The 11,966-nt window shown below is 38.4% G+C and overlaps 1 protein-coding gene across 1 annotated transcript in view; it reads right to left on the bottom strand.

Annotated features, from left to right (window-relative positions):
• Positions 1–885: 885 nt before the first annotated feature.
• The window catches only part of ARPP19 (cAMP regulated phosphoprotein 19), an 11,336-nt gene continuing 255 nt past the window's right edge, over positions 886–11,966 (bottom strand). Inside the window, exons 2-3 of the mRNA XM_026045771.1 lie at positions 7,399–7,521; positions 886–3,937 (exon numbers count right to left, since the gene is read on the bottom strand). Of these exons, the coding sequence (XP_025901556.1) occupies positions 3,767–3,937; positions 7,399–7,521 (294 nt within the window). The 3' untranslated portion in view covers positions 886–3,766. The remainder of the gene's footprint in view (positions 3,938–7,398; positions 7,522–11,966) is intronic.

Genomic DNA, 11,966 nt, shown 5'->3' with positions numbered 1-11,966 from the left:
TAGATCAAGCAGCATCTTCATTGCAATGCAGACCCTGAGAAAGACAGGACAATTCAGTCACCTCTAAAGTAAGGCTAAAGCTTGTCTGCCTCTGTGCAAGTATTTCAGAAGCRTTTGCAAGAGAAATATTTAATGGAAACAAACACTTTGAATACATGCAAGCACAAAAATTTCAAGTTACTCTGGATCTTTTTTTTTTTTTTTTTTTTTTTTACCTCCAAGATCCTGATTTCTTGGAAATTGTCATATTCAGGTGAACATAATCTACAGCAATGCAAACTTCTATATGCCAAGTTAATTTCTAGAAACTTGCCCTCACTCTGCACAAGGGACTAAAATAATCCTCTGTTACGGAGTTTTCAAACAATAAGCTTTAATTGCCTTATTAGAAAAATAAGCACTGAAATATATATGTGATTACATTAAAGTAATTCTGTAGTCTAACGTACTACAAACCAAAGCCCAGTCATATTTTTAATGATACAGAGTAACAAGATTGGTGTTTTAGAAAGTATGCATAAAGAATAAGGAAGTATGCAGAATCATTTGGGAAACCACAGTAAAGACGAGACAAATTTGCACATTGCAATAAAAACTAAGTAGATCAATTTATTCTGTATACTATACAATGTGTATGTTTGTAAAGAACAATTGACATTTTCATCACTGTAACATCTTGACTGGGTGTAAATATGTCCACAAAATGTACTCCTGTGGCCTTTACACAAACACTGCCCTACTACTTAAAGAACAATGARAGGGAAGCCTTTGGTGCTACAGATTTGGGACATATCTCTGAAGTTGTAATTAATCCACTTGTAACTATTTCAAATAAAATGTTGGTACTATCAACTATTATTAGCCTACATGAGTACTACTCTAGTAACTAAACACTCTCTTTAAAGGCAAGTAATGAAAGGGACTGCCAGACTACAGTGTGGACAGGTTTTCTTTGAAAAAGGTCATTATCAAATGGTAAAACTCATATAATACATTATGTACATAAGTTTGGATAGCTGAGTTATCTTGCTGGAGTAAGCTGAAAGTAAGCTTCATTTTGCAGTCAAGTTTGATTTACTGTTAAGTGATTATTGGACTTAAGTTTTCAACAGTATATAGTGTTAAAATAGCTRTGCCTGCTGTTGAGGTCTGTCAGATGTGAAGGCTCATAACCAGTCACTGACCCAGTTGGTAATACAGTACTCCAAAGATGCACTTCACATGGATAAGATACTTGTGGCTGAACCTGTAGTAGCCTTAAGAACTGCAGCCACTGCGTGAGTATCCAAAGAGCCCGTGTTGTCCCAGCAGCAGGACAAGCGGAGGTGTAGGAGAACACATGGAATGTTTAAATTTGAATGGCTATTTTTAAACCTTCCTAAACATCAAGGAAACTTAGCCTATGTGAACTACAGGATAGTGGCACCAGACAACACACAGCAAGTCATCTTCAATTGTTCAAAATTTGTTTCAATCCCAGTCCTATAATTACGTTTCAGTTTTCATTTATACATACAAAAATAAAGAGGGATTTTCACATTAGGACAAACATCTATAAAAAGCAGTTTACTTCAATAAAGTCACTTTCCTTGCTATTCTGGTTTACATTTAACTTACTAAATTGCTTTTCCAGCCTAACTTCTTACCTAAAKAAACCAAGTAAGTCTGTTTCTTCAGCCCGTTCCTGTGAAAAAAATCACAAATTCATTAAAATGCTAAGGGGAGGGGGCAGAAAATGAGGAGGAACGGGAGGGGTTTTCTCAAGCCTGCCCATTATTACTATACCAAGTAAAAGACTAAAGATAAGGTTAACAATTTGGAATTCTCTGAATTGAGAAGAATATAGAGGTTCTGTAGACACTGRTAGACTTTGCTCATGCTCTGATCAAACTGAGACCAAATTAGTATTATTCATTTTCCTGATCTTTTTCTGATGCTTAAGTTTGCCTTTAGAAGAGAGCACTGCAGAAAATATGGGCCTGCATTGCCCGTGGCTAGCAAATATTTATCCTGCAAGACCTTTCTGAATATGTCAAAAGAACACATCATTTGAAAAACATGTACCCCTCATTAAAAACATTCTCTTATAATGCCTGTATTTTTTTTTTTTTAATAGAAACTGTATCAGGATATTTCCTTTAAAGAAAAAAATAAAAAAGGATTCAGTAGTTGATCTTCTTTAAAGAGCTTATGCTCCCAGAAAACCTCAAGGCTATGATTATTTATATTAAAATCAATTACATTAGAGATCACTTTTAATATATCTGATTTCACGAACAAGTGTGCTCTTAAACACATCAAGTTACCTGTCTAATATCAACTGTATTTTGGCAATCTAGTACTTATGACCTGCATCATGCAGATGATCCGAAGTTTGCTCCCATTTACTGACATGAAAAAAACTGCCTATTCCTCCATAGGTCATTATATAAATACCAGTTCCATTTTTTTATGTCACCCAAAACCAGTAAGCAGCTGTTGTATWACAAAGAGACAAGGAGTTAGACTACTACCACTTCAGGAGTTCAAGAAAAARAAATATTAAAGGGAGGACACACGCTCACTTCTAGAAATCTAAGCGTCAAAGACAACAGAATACCAAACTTTAGCAAGATTAAATTTGGGGTCTGCCACACAGGAAACTCTCAAGTACAGTCCAGTTAACCACCTTTCCCATCATCACACTATGCATTTCAGCTATAAAAGCTTTAAGAGATACTGAACAGAATGGACACCTGTGTTCAAATAYAGGTAAAAATTTTGAATTAAATTTGAATGTGGGCTGTTACTGAACAAAATATACAACTGCAAAAGCACATGGGCCGAGTCAAGTGTCAATGTGTTTCACAAATTTCAGGTTTACAGATTTTACTTTCAGTAGCAAGATTCTGGGCTCTTAGTTTCAGGTACTCTGAAAGATACAGAATTCCTTGTGCTTTGATTGGCACATTATCTGCTTTTTAAAATGTAAAATTAATTGACGTTTCAAAAGGTTGTGCAAAACTATTGTATTTACAAAAATGGCACAAGAGTGAATTCAACAGTCTATGCACATGCACACTTCATTCACATCTTCAACAAAAGTGTCTCCTAAGCTACGGAACTGAAGAGAATACCAGCTTCAACAGGCAGTTGTCAATAAGCACTAGATTCACAAGAGTTACACCAGAATGGGCAAATATTGCCCAAGTAAAAACTCTATTGTTAAAGCTGTAACAGGTTTAAGGCCGTTCAAGAGCAGGAACAAAATTCAATCAGAGCCCTGTCTTTGTTTTTATACATGCTTCACCTTCTAGCAACTTGTGGTCTAAACCTCTATTTTAGACAACAAAYCCAAGCACAGAAGAAAAAAAAAAMCAACACAACTAGAGGTTATATTAAATACAAATATGCTGTAATTAAGGTGAAATAACAAAAGCAGAAACATTAAAAGTTGTAAAACTTGCGATGTCACTTGCTGGAACCAGTCCTACACTAGGAAATGGGCAATATGTACATTTTCAAGTAGATTACATTGCTCTAACCAAACTTGTCCTTTTTAATCAGTGCATTGTTCTCAACTAGTCCAAATACTACACGTTTTACTTCTTAACAGTACTCCCTTACAATAGCAGCACATGCTATCGCTACCTGCAAAGCTGTCAGTCTCATGACTTAGTGTAAGAAAAAAAAAGAAAAAAGGAAGGAGGGGGGAGGTGAGGGTGAGAATTAACTATTAAGGAGAAATAACAGGAATGAGAATATTCATGCAGTTCAGCTGTTCTAGTCAGCCAGCCAGCTTGCTAGCAACAAGAGAAGGTTTCCGCTGCGGGAGATCCTGTGGAGTAGGAATATGGTCACCAGTGACTTCTGTCTTGTCAGGAGCTGCAGTCGGCAGTTGCTTATTCTTCATCTTTGCTTTAGCCATGTTGTAATCACCAGAATCAAAGTACTTTTGCTAGAAGACAAAATTATACATTTAAAAGCTTGAAGTGTTACTAGATATATACACCAAGTTACATACTTAAACAGATTTTTTTAAAACTTAGCTATTAAGGCTTTTTGATTTGGTTTTGATCATTGATCAAAAAATCGTATCAAATCTATCTAGCATTCATGGCTATCCTCTGAACATTAATAGTATATATGGAACCTTAACTATACTCTTACTAATCCAACACCATACAAGCATTATTTTTGCCTTGGTTTTCACAAGAGCACTGCACACACCTTCAGTCCTTGAGGTTTGTAAAATGTGTTGCAGYGAGCAAAGTCTGCCAGACAGAATAAACAAACAAACAACATACAAACTAAAGCTGGAGAACCAAGTCTGCTCTWCCATAACAGTCAAAAGTAGAACATAACCAGAAAACCTCTTAGCTGTATCTATTAAATCAGTGAAGCAACAATTTAAGTTCCAAAGCCTATTCTTTAGTTGAGTCAAATCTACTATCCAGTCCTTCCGGAGAGCACTGTGTGAATGGAATTCTTAACCCAACTCCTCATTGCTTCTCGGCATAAGACATTAATTTAGAATCTAAAGAGTATATGAAGTTTGAATTTTGCTTTAGATTCACTTTACAAAAAGTGTTCTTTAAATACAGGCATTCTTAATCTATTTTATTTCCATAAGCTTTTATTAGCATTGACCTTTATAGTTCTCCGTCTGTTCTGTTGTCACATCCCTCAAAGCACTAAATCAAATGACAAAAATGTTAAAGACAAATGATTGTTATAATTATTTGTGTCAAGATTAGGTATCATCCAAGTCATGCATGAAATCTTCAACTGATGATTGACACCCTTTRGAGAAATGGATATATTTTGCTTACTCAGAGGCCTATCACAAAGGAAGTTTTAACCTGTAACTTGCACAGATTACAAAATGCAGCCAAAAATTAAGATTCACTAGCAATTGCTGTTTACCATGCACAATCATCTCTGAAGAGACCACTCCACTCCCTAGGAAGTTCACAGAGGTAAGCAAGCTGAGCTAAGTGAGCTGAACATCAGCCATTATGTCTAAGTGTTTCTAAAGCACATATTACCACCACGCTCTCATTTTGTTTTAGTACTAACTACCTGTAAAATGTTCAGCAGCACCAACAGGTAAAGAGAAGTTATTTGAACACCTGAAATAAGAGGCTTCTACCCAAGGATGTAAAAGGATATTTATTCAGGGCTCCTGAAGAAGGCATTCAGTCTTTCCTCACAAATCAGCATATCTCTTTTTCCCAGGCAGCCAGTTCACCTGACCCACAAACTTCCATTGGCAAATCTTCCAGTTCAATCTTTTTGATAGTGTAATCCTTTCTACACCACAAGATTCTGGTGCTGTATCTGCAGAGAGGCCTGGAAACAGGCTTTTGTATTTTGTGTTTCAAGACGGAAACCATGAAAAGGAACTTCTATACAGGAACTGATAACAAATCATTCAACTTTCAGATGTTTTACTGCTATTAGCTGATATGTATTTCCATGCATAGAATGAGAATGCTTTCTACAGAAGCACTGCATCCATTCTTATCTATTATTATTTTGGAATAAACAAACTAATAATAGATAGATTGATAGATAACACCTCATTAGAGGCAAAGGGTGTCCTAACTGTCAAATAAAAGAGGATCTGAAAGCACAAGTTTAAAAAAATGTCTAAAATACACCTTTCACACAGTAAAATATCAGCCCATTTCTTCCTTTAGCTTATTTCTACATTCTTTTCTATTACACTCTATCTCCTCATAGATGGTCTGTATCCTACTCAAGTAGACTCTAAATTCGYATTTAAGTCCTGGTTTCATAAAAGCTATTTAAAAGTTCACTCACTACCCAAACTCTACTACAAACTGTAGTAATTCGGGCAGCACAAAGTGTACCAGGGGCCTAATGACCAAAAAAAMCCCTAATTCCTCCTTTAAAACAGTGTACACATTAAAAATAATTAAGAGACAGGGCACAGTAGAAAAGTATTGCCACCACATCATGAGTGGAACACTGAAAGAGGCAGGTTATAAACCAGAATCCACAATCTTTTGTCATCCCCCATCTCAGTAGCAGAATCCCAAACCCTGAACCAARTAAGATGACCTTCTCTGGATCTTAATGTGTCTGGATCAAAATACTAAAAACAAAATGGCATCCAAGCACTCAAATTTGAAACTATGGGCTGTAACATCCTTTGTAAAAATGGTACTATTTTGAAGATGAAGATGTGGGGAAAAAAATCAATAATAATCTCTACATTTGTACTGTACAAAAAGCTGTAACAATTGCTCTGTGGACAAAAAAAACCCCACTGATTTTACAGAGCTGTCTTCCCAAATCATCAGCACCATAACCACTTACCGTGTTCGTTGTGTGCCTACACAAATATAGGAAGCACCTGAGGTCTCAGGTTGCCTTWTAACACATAACAGCCTAACTCATAAAAGAAGCCACCTAAATCTACTACCTGACTGTTTCCAGAGGCCATTGACTATGCTGTGCATGCTCTAACTTATGGGAAGGCATGTCCAAAAATGCCACTAACAGTAATCAATTCCCAGGAGATGTTATCAAACATCATAAAACCAGATCACCACTGAGTAACAGTTGGTTCATGAAGGATTTGTATTTGTAATCACTGTGTGCACTCAAAGGGCCTAGACAACAGTAAATAAAATAAAACCTCCTTGGTCCTCCCTGCTCTCTCCCACTACCCTCAAAAAAAGAGCAAGAATAATGAGAGCCCCAAAAGCTCTGACTGTGTCTTTTAACAAGAACAGAAGTCGTTAACATGTCKGAAATGTACAACGTAATCACTTTATGAGTAAACAGCAACAATCAGTTAAATTACTTTAAGGACATAATGAAATTGGTGCAATGGTTACAACATGAAAATACTAATTCACTATTCATTATTCTACTATTACTCTAGGCTAGGGTTTATATCTAGAATTACAACGTCAATCTCAGGCTACTGATGTGAGATGGTGGTTGGTGTAAGACCAGCTCCAAGCTTTCATGCACTAAAAACATGGATGATATCAAAGAAYGGCCATGAGTTTTGGCAATGTCAGAATGGATAAGATCAGCACAGAACAAGGATAAGGTTCTGACCTATAATATTTACTATAAACATATATATATATATATTTTTTTTTTTTTTAATAAAGGCTATTGCAGCAGCAGTGATCCAGCTTTTMATTTTCTTCTTAAAGGTGTAGTTAAGACATTGATGCTATAAGCAGTTACTTTGCCAAATGCATAGTTATTCTGGGGAAGTGGTGTTGGAACAGGTCTCCTCTTTGTGCTTTTCCAGGAAAAGTTTAAACTTCGTAGCGGTTTTSGTCATGTGAAGGCCTGCTGAGTGAAAAAGATTCACAGATATGGGAGTTTTGGAATTTCTTGTCTACACCCTACGGACAATGAAGAACTCACTCCTTTCTGAAGCCTCTTTCTCAAGAAGTCTGAGCCTCCTGGCTTCTGGCCCAGATGAGGGTATCTTGCTTTCAATTTTGCTTCTTCAGCTTTTTCGGGGCTGATCACCTTATCCTCCATTTCCTGAAACACAATTAATAATAAGTTAAATATAACAGAATACACTATTGTCAGAACATCTTCACAAGCAATCCACCAACGTACTGATTTATGCTGGCATCTGACTGTATCCATTATTTGACATTTTCATATTCTCTCAAGAACAGTAATAGGAACTGTTCAGCTTCCCACCCCACCTAAATACTTTCCCTGAACATGTTCAAAAATAACCAACACGATTCACTTTGCTATAGACTGCTTTTACATAAAAATCTAGTCATGCTATTCAATTTCAACAGCAAAATATTCTTGAGCCAAAAGATGGGGCTTCACTAGGTTCAAACAAATACTGAAAGCTGGACAAGAGACCCAATACGTTATCCACCTACCTCTGCTTCATCGTAAGTAGCAGAGACAAATTAGTACTTGCATGCTTGAAAACCTATTTTTTATGACTCTGCTGTAACTGTGACGCACTGATGCACACCGCAAAACAGTACTGAAATACCTCAATCCCAAAAATATACTTGCTATCATCTTAATGACAGAAATACTGCAGTTCTTTATACTGGCCTTTTGTCATCCTAAATTATGACGATATAGAGCCTGTTTTATGTAGAATAAAATACTTATTCGGAATGCACTGTAAAACGTAGATGCTCAAAGTAATGAAGATATTTGGCAAAAGCTGTAATTTGTACATTCAACACTTCCACACTGACCTCTGTACGCTCCAGTTCACATGGCAATTTGACACGTACAGCACAATGTTTTTCTACTGGGTCATTTCTAAAATATCTTCAATGCAAAATTCTTTCTTCACTACCTTCCTGTACTTGGCCAACATATTTTTCTTCTGCATGCCAACCATGGTTTGTAGGAAAAAAAGAATTTACTTGCACTGGCTGTTGTAGGCCTTCAAATATAACTACCATCTGAAGTCACAGGACAACTTTCAGACAGGAAGAAAACTGTCAGTGAAATCAGGAGAGTCCAGCATTCATCCATGACTAAAGATTCATATTCCCTGTAGAGCTACATCGGGAGCCCCTTCACACTGTATCACCATCCTTTCTTTGCATGAGCCAGCATGGCTACATATATTCCACATGAACAGGCTACAGAAACTAATTCAGCTGAGAAACAACCATCTACATATATTCATTTTCCTTACTGACTGTGACTCAGTGGATCAGTCTCCCCAGTCTGGTTCACCAAGCAGCAACACAAAGCTGCAGGTCAGCACAGTGACAGGGAGGACAGAGAAACGGAGCAGCTGGGGGCTCCTTCAGCCAGGACTACCAAACACTACAGCCATGACACCAGCTGAGCACAAACGACAACGCTCTCCTACATCTCCTGGAAAAGCTCRAAGATATATCAAAGACATGTAATATATAACATCTTTCTGTTGTGTGCTCCATAAGCAAAGGATATGGTAACTCCCAACAGTCTTAAAATATAATCGACAGCCTATTTGCTCCAATAGTGCAAGACCTCACAAGGAAATTCTCACAAATCAGCATGAATCTGAATTAACAGCTCCACAACAGAAGGACAATAATCCAYATAGTGATTTCAGAAAACCTTCTACGAGGACTAAAAGAACACTTCTCAGCTACGGATGAAAAAGCAGGTAAGCAGTACAAAGATACACAAAGCCTGAACACTAAACTCTGTTTTTTTAAAACCATATATCACCAATATACCACATTGGTGGAACACCATCAATTGGTATACCACCAATAAAGACCACAGTTCTGTGTGTTATAAAAATTGTTTCCTAAGAGTTGTTCCTCCTATCATGCTTTCCYATCACATCAACAATGTCTCCCAGATCTTCTCAAACACTATCCTTTCAGCTAAACACACTTCCAAGACCTAATGCCGGGCTACTTATCACTGAACCAACAGAGCATTTAAGGGAACATGACCTGTCAATGTTAACCAATAAAAGAGAATTTAAGAATAGAGGGCCTACAATAAATAGGTTTCATAAGAATGTATTTATGGTGCCTCAGAGGAGATATTTATGCAAATTATCAGGGTTGACATACCCCAGAACTGAGAGGGGAAAAACACACACRCACACGCAGTCATCCATCCATCCATCCACGTGGCTAAAACGGATCGTTATCGTCTCTTGATTGAGAAAATTAGACTGCAAAAAAGACTGCAAAATTTGGAGAGTCAAACAGAAGCACTTGATGGCAGCTTCAAAGAGAAGATGACAGTTCTTCATACAATGAACAGTTCAGCTACAGAACTCCCTGCCAGAGGACAGAGTATATGCCAAGAATTCAGATGGATTCCAAAAGCAGCTGGATGTGCTCGTTCCCAGCTCAGGAGGCTTTTACGCCATACACTGCTGAGCCTCGGGATGGTATTCCGGGAAAGATCACTGCATGCTTCCCTAACCTTATATTCTTACACAGGCTGGGCTGTGTCCAGAAGTCTCCAAGGTTCATCACTGATCCAAACTGACACTGAACCCAAGTCAATACGGCTGTTCTTACATTTTTCCTTCGAGTTACAGAAACAACCTTGTCATTAACAACCAATGGAAAAAGAATCAAAATACACCATGTTCCTCCTTCTAGTAAATTATATTTTTGTCTGGCAGTTAAATTGTCTGCAAGAATTTCTACACCGCTAATAAGTCATCTTACATTATCATATGATAGCCAGGAGTTAGATAAATCACTGAACTGAAGCCTTTGCTTTTTAACCTTTCGAGAAGCACTAAATGGATGAGGCTTCATATCTGCTGGACAACAGAACTGCATGGTTAAAAAAGAACCGCCAGCCTTTTCAAAGCGTGTGCGAAGAGCTCACTGTCTTTAACAAAAGAATCAGTCAGAATGGCAATTAGAAATGTGAAAACAGGACTACAGTAACACCGTAACCCTTCAGTCAAGAGCTATAGCAAAGCCTGTCCAGAAACAAGAGGYACCATTTTTAACAACTTCCTGAAAAATAAGGACTTCTAAGGGGAAAAAAAAAAAAAAATCAACCAAGTACATTTTCCATGACCTAGAGGTTTCTTTGTTGTTATTGTTCAAATTCACCCTCCCCATATCCTTAGTTTTTACCCTGGAAACACTGTTTTTATGATAAGTTTGCAAACGTATCTCAATCTCCTGTTTATCATCTTTCTCATCTATCTAATACATATTCATTCTTTTTACATCACATTGGAGCAGTTCACAATGAAAGGTCTGATCATTAAGTCCCCTTTCTAGCCAAAGTTCTTTTAGGGGCTCAATCTTTTCTGGGCATACACATAAGCCCTGCAAAACGTGTTGGTTTAGACGAATTCTTCAGAGGCAAGCATTTGCTAAGCCAAATGCTCAGCTTTGTCTAGCCCAGCATAAATTGTTTTCAGTACAATTTAGTACAGCAATGCCAAAGCACAATTTTATAATACTGATATCACAGTATCCTTACAGGATATAACCTTAAAGAAAACAATTCTTTTTTTTTTTTCCTTTTCATTTGGCTTTAATCAGTAATTAGATTAAAACTGAAGCAGAAAAATTGGCAAGGGAGACTTGTATCACATATAATCAGGATATTTTCAAAATACAGCATTTAAGTACTGCATTTTAAGACTTTATACTACAAGTTAGTTGGCAAAATGAGCCCCGGTCACCTGACTTCATCAGAACACACTAGAAGGCATCACAATAAACTTGCTACCGCATGTTTTACTACTCTCTTATTACAAAGCTGTTCCGGGACTGCTGCCATAGATTTATTTTTATGTGCTTTGAATAGAAACACTATCCTTTCAATAGTCTACCTAAGCGTGAAAGCAGATCCGAGCTGCAGGACACAATTTTAGCAGCATGAACAATACCTGCCAGCTGTAGAGGTGGACCCAACTAAAGCACTTACGACAGTATCATTCTGTACTGCCTGAAATCACTCCTATTTGCAAGGCACACTCACGTTGCAGMCTGCAAATTATTAAACAAAACCTTAAATAGGTGAGGCAGAACAAGCTTCTCCTTTTACGGCCCTTAAGAGCAGCGCCCGCGTTTCATAACTTCCTCCTATSGGGAATATCCTTCCGATGGGGAGTAGCGGTGGGGACTGCAGCCGTGTCGGTTCAATAACGGCAAACCCGGAGGCCRAAGGGCTCTCTGGAGCTGCACGGGGCCCGCGCCCCGTCTCGGCGCCGCCGCCGGCTCCAGCCACGACCCACCAGCGCCTTTCAACTTCGCGGCTGCTCCTTCTAGAAGCCACGCCGCAGCACACCGAGCTGCAGCAGCGCGGCGCCGCTCGGGATATTTTTCGCCCTTGGTAGATTGTATTAAATAACTGAAATAACTGAAAATGAGGAAACAAAAGCGGCGGCAGGCTGGCCCGCCGGCGCGCGGGCTCCGCGGAGCGGAGCGGCCTCCGCCGAGGACACGGGGGGCGGCGGAGCGGGGGCTGCCGCGCCTCGCCCCTCCCGCCCGCGGGCC

The sequence above is a fragment of the Nothoprocta perdicaria genome, unplaced genomic scaffold (genome assembly GCF_003342845.1).
Source record: "Nothoprocta perdicaria isolate Ctin4 unplaced genomic scaffold, notPer1 scaffold_41, whole genome shotgun sequence".
NCBI lineage: Eukaryota > Metazoa > Chordata > Aves > Tinamiformes > Tinamidae > Nothoprocta > Nothoprocta perdicaria.
This window is presented reverse-complemented; position numbering and strand designations above follow the sequence as displayed.